General features: G+C 50.1%; 1 protein-coding gene across 1 annotated transcript in view; it reads left to right on the forward strand.

Annotated features, from left to right (window-relative positions):
- Positions 1-4,626, forward strand: part of GSG1L (GSG1 like) — a 202,675-nt gene that overhangs the window by 110,395 nt on the left and 87,654 nt on the right. The window contains exon 3 of the mRNA XM_004705705.2: positions 3,135-3,287. Within this exon, the coding sequence (XP_004705762.1) occupies positions 3,203-3,287 (85 nt within the window). The 5' untranslated portion in view covers positions 3,135-3,202. The remainder of the gene's footprint in view (positions 1-3,134; positions 3,288-4,626) is intronic.

Here is a 4,626-nt window from a genome sequence, read left to right on the forward strand (position 1 = left end):
CTTGACCGTGTCATTCCCAGCATAGTAAAGCATGTGACCTTCTGATTCCAAATGGCCAATACTGGTCACTTAACTCACCAATGCCTCAAATGTTGCTTTTCATGTGTTCCATCTTGTTTTTTGACCACTTCCACTTTTCCTAGGCTCATACCTTGTATTCCAAGTTCTGATGATTGATTGATGTGTGTGGCTGTTTCTTCTCAATTTGAGTTGTGCCCCGCCAGCAGATGAAGGTTCTGAAGGCTTGCCTCCCACAGGCTTTACTTGATCCAAGCCATTGGTTATGGGTGACTCCTCTTTGAGAAGGCAGCTCTTGCTCAGTTACATTTTGAGTGCCTTCTGCCCTGAGGGATCCCTGGTGCTGTCGTGGTTCCGAGTTGGGCTGCAATCCCAAGTGGAAACCACAAGCCGCTCCGGGGGAGAAAAACGGGCCTTCCACTTCCATGGAGAGGTACAGTCTCCCAGGGGCAGGTCTGCCCTGTCCTAGGGGATCATTATGAGTTGGCATTGACTTGATGGCAATGAGTGTCTGTCTGAACTGAGGGGCTCATCATCTGGCACCATCTCTGGTATGTTCTTTTCATGAGGTTTTCAGTCTCTGACACTCTCGATCCTGCCCAGAAGGTTTCCAGTGCCCGATGCCTCAGAAGTGGACAGCCAATTCCTTCATCATAGTCTGTTGTTGGTCTGGAAGCTCTGCTGAAACGTGTGCACTTTGGGGGGCCCTCCTGGCATTTGAAATCCCAGCGACATTGCGTTAGGTCCAGCATCACAGCCACACACGAGGCGCCACGGATGGCGGTCGGACGGACGGACGAGTGGTGGAGAAGAGCAATAGCTGTGCTGATGAACTGAGTCCTCACTATTTGCTAGGCACAAGCTCTGATTGTTGCTGTGTTATTGAAGCCCTTTCCATCACTGGTTCATAGAGCCAACCAGCCCCGAGGGCTGCTCTCTTCTGGAATTCTTTTGATATGAGGGGGAAGGAAAGTTCTTACTGCTCACTTGGTTTGTGTCAGATCTCTGTTACCTGCAGCGACAAGCACCCTCATTGACGGGCCCGTTATTTGTGCCCTCAAGGGATGTCTTCGTCTGTATTCTCCAGGGGAGCGAAATCGGTGATGCATTTACAAATACACACAGAGAGGGACTTACTTCAAGGACAGGGCCCGTGCGATTGCAAGCCCCAAATCTGTGCATCCGGTGAAAGCAAAAGACTTCTGCTGGTTCCCCTGACTGCAGGCGCTGAGGAAACCAAAGCCTGCAGGGCGGAGATTTCTGCCAACTGACTGCCCAGGAACTGGAGGTCAGGAGAAAGAGTGCAGGGTCCAGAAAGAGAAGGAAGGGGCTGTGCCAGAGCATCTGCTCAGAGACTGGGACTAGGCCACACCCAACAGCAAACTCTCCTTTCAGCTGATTGGCTACTCGCATCAGATCACAAACGGAAAGGTGGTTATTAAGGGCCTGTCAAACCACTGAATCATAGCCTAGCCAAGTTGACACATTATGGTGTGTGTGTTGGGTGGGTGGGGGGGTCGGGCAGAGGTTGGGTGCACAGCTAAATTCTTCTCTGACCTGTACCCTGGGAGATAGAGTATTAGGATTTGGTGGTGTAGTGGTTATGCCCTGGGCTGCTCACTAAGGTCAGTGGTTTTCTGAGAGAGAAAGAAAGACAAGGCTTTCTACTTCCTTGGAAACCTATAAGGGCAGTTCTACCCTGTTTTATAGAGTTGCTATGAATGAATCAGAATCAGCTTGATGGCAGTGAGTTTCTTTATTTGACTTTTATCAGTGAGAAAATTGAGGCACAGAGAGGTTTATTCCTGAGCCCAAGGGCTAAAGTCAGGACAGATGTGGTGCTCTGGCTGGCCATTTGAGTCACATGCCCAAACAGGTAGCCAAGATGTGAGACTGTGCTGTCAACAAAACAAAAACACCACCACAGCAAAGGAGGAGGAAAGATTTGGGATAGGAAAAGCAGCAGGTGGCCCTTACACTAGGCTGCAAAGGATGAAAACCCAATTCAGACCAATTGGGAGCTAAAGGACGAGCTATCTCATGGAAAAGAAGGGTTTAACAGCCAAATCACTGGCAGGGCAGGGATGCAGGTGGCCTTCAGGGATGGCTGGAACCAGGTGTGCACGTTGGCTGAGTGCGCAGATTTCCTTCTAAGCTTCTCTCTCCCTGATTCCTGATTCTTCAGACTCCTACAGAAGGACTTTGGTTGGCCAACGCTAGGTAGGATGATCTTACAGACCAGGAGGGCAGGCTCACCTGAGGACACGACAGCTCCTAGACATACTACAACGCTGAAGCAGTGGGGATGGCTGTGGTGGTTTCTAGAAGAAGAATGGGGACAAGGTGGGTGCTGTCTGCTGCCATTAAGTTAACTACAGCTCATGGTAACCTGTGGACTGCAGATCAAAACGTGGCCCTGTCCTGCGCCGGCAGCGTGATCAGTGCTGTGTTTGAGTCCATTATTGGGACTATGATCCCTGCACTGCTCTGTGGCCCAGGAGACTGACTGCAGGGAGTAGCACACAATAAAGCAGAGTGCAGGTCAGATACAAATTGAGGTGTCCTCGTGGGACAAGTGTGGTGTGTGTATTTGGAACACCTATAGCTAACAGGTAGCAGAGAACGTGACACAAGCCAACTTTCCAATAAGGAAATGGATCCCGTGTAAAATGAAGTCCGGAGTGAGGGAGCCCTTGGGGCTATTGATGTAGTGATTCAAGGATGCCATCTTCCCATCACTCTGCTCAGCTGCTATACACAGTCGGCTTCATCCTAAGGGCCAGTGACTCTCCTGGTCCTATGCTAGCTGTTGTTAGCAAGAGAAGGGCAGCCTCTCAACCAACAATGGGATAAGACTTCTCCCTTCCATCCCGCCCTGGCCCTGGCCCTGGAATTATCACCCAGAGAATCCCATGCTCCACTTGGCTTAAGCTTGGGTTCCTGGGTCCAGTCCCTGGGGAGGAGGAGATTGCTATGATCCTGCAGATGATCAGGACACAGCTAAGATCTATTCTAAGATGACTTTGCTGCCTCTAACTGGGGACAGGCGGAATGAAGATAGGTTGAGAACACAGGTGTGTCCCTCATGTCATGGCCCTTCTGCCTTTGTCTCACAGGGGTCCTGTGGCTGTCGGTGGTCTCCGAGGTGCTCTATATTCTCCTGCTCGTGGTTGGCTTCAGCCTCATGTGTCTCGAACTCTTCCACTCCAGCAACGTCATTGATGGGCTCAAACTCAATGCCTTTGCTGCGGTCTTCACGGTGCTGTCAGGTAAGGCTGGCGCCTCAGGCATGGACTGGTCTCTGAATGGAGGTTAAGCCCTGGATGTATCTCCTGGGGGGCCTTTCCTGCTCGGCGCTTCCGTTTTTCATTTGTAAAATGGGATATGTCGGCTAAGTGTTTATCAAGCTTCACCATGAGACAGACATGGTGATGACTTCTGGGGTAATGTTGTTCTCAGGTGCCATTGAGTCGGTTCCAACCCATCGTGACCCTATGCACAACAGAAAGAAGCACTGCCTGCTCCCTGGCCATCCTCACAATCGTCCTTATGTTTGAGCCCATTGTTGCAGCCACTGTGTCGGTCCATATCCTCGAGGGTCTTGCTTATTCTCACGACTCTTCTGCTTTACCAAGCATGATGTCATTCTCTAGGCACTAGTCTCTCCTGACAACATGTCCAAAGTATGTAAGACAGAGTCTCACCATCCTTGCCTCTAAGGAACGCTCTGGCTGTATGTCTACCAAGATTGGTTTGTCCTTTAGACAGTCCATAGGATTTTCCATATTCTTTTCCAGCACCACACATTAAATGCATCTATCCTTCTTCTTCCGTCTTCCTTAGTCATTGTCTTTCACATGCTGCATATGAGGCACTGACAATACCATGGCTTAGGTCAGGTGGGCGCACCTTAGGCCTCAAAGGAACATCCTTGCTTTTCAGTTCTCAAAAGAGGTCTTGTGCAGCAGTTGAACTCGGTTCTCTGTACTCTGGGGCTATAATAATGGGCAAAAGCAGACATTAGCTGCCCTCTCGGAGCTTCCACAGTGGAGAGGAAACAGATGAACTGGAGATGTGTTGAGATGAAGGGCACAAGGATAGGTGAGGGGTGGGTGATGGGGGGGAGGGAGAAGGGGTGGGGTGGTAGTGTAGGACCAACTATATGGTGGGTGTCATTCACAGAGACTGACAAGTGGAGGAGGAGCGTATATGCATGCATGTGTGTGTGTGTGTGTTTGTGTAGGGGGGGAACGCATCACACATTGGCTTTAGTTTCTTTGCTCTTGAAGTCTCAAAATGGAGATGCCACGTTGGAAGTTGGGTGCGAACAAATACTTCCAGAAACACAGGCTGGGCAGCTACCTTGGAGGAAAAGATTTGAAGGTTTTATGAAGACCGTGGACATCCTATAAGGTGTATACATCATGCATGAAGGTCAACAGCTGCATATGTATCAGATAGGTCCTCAGCAGAGGACCTCAGGAAGAGGCAATTGGACTTGGTGACCAAATGCCCAGAACACCGTTTCATCAGATCCGGGTGATAAGGAGTTAAGTGGGTGTGCCCCTGTGTTAGTCCGGGTTGACTGGAGAAACAAATTCATAGACA

The sequence above is a fragment of the Echinops telfairi genome, unplaced genomic scaffold, assembly GCF_000313985.2.
Source record: "Echinops telfairi isolate 266 unplaced genomic scaffold, ASM31398v2 ScPeMD7_5;HRSCAF=22, whole genome shotgun sequence".
NCBI classification, from domain to species: domain Eukaryota; kingdom Metazoa; phylum Chordata; class Mammalia; order Afrosoricida; family Tenrecidae; genus Echinops; species Echinops telfairi.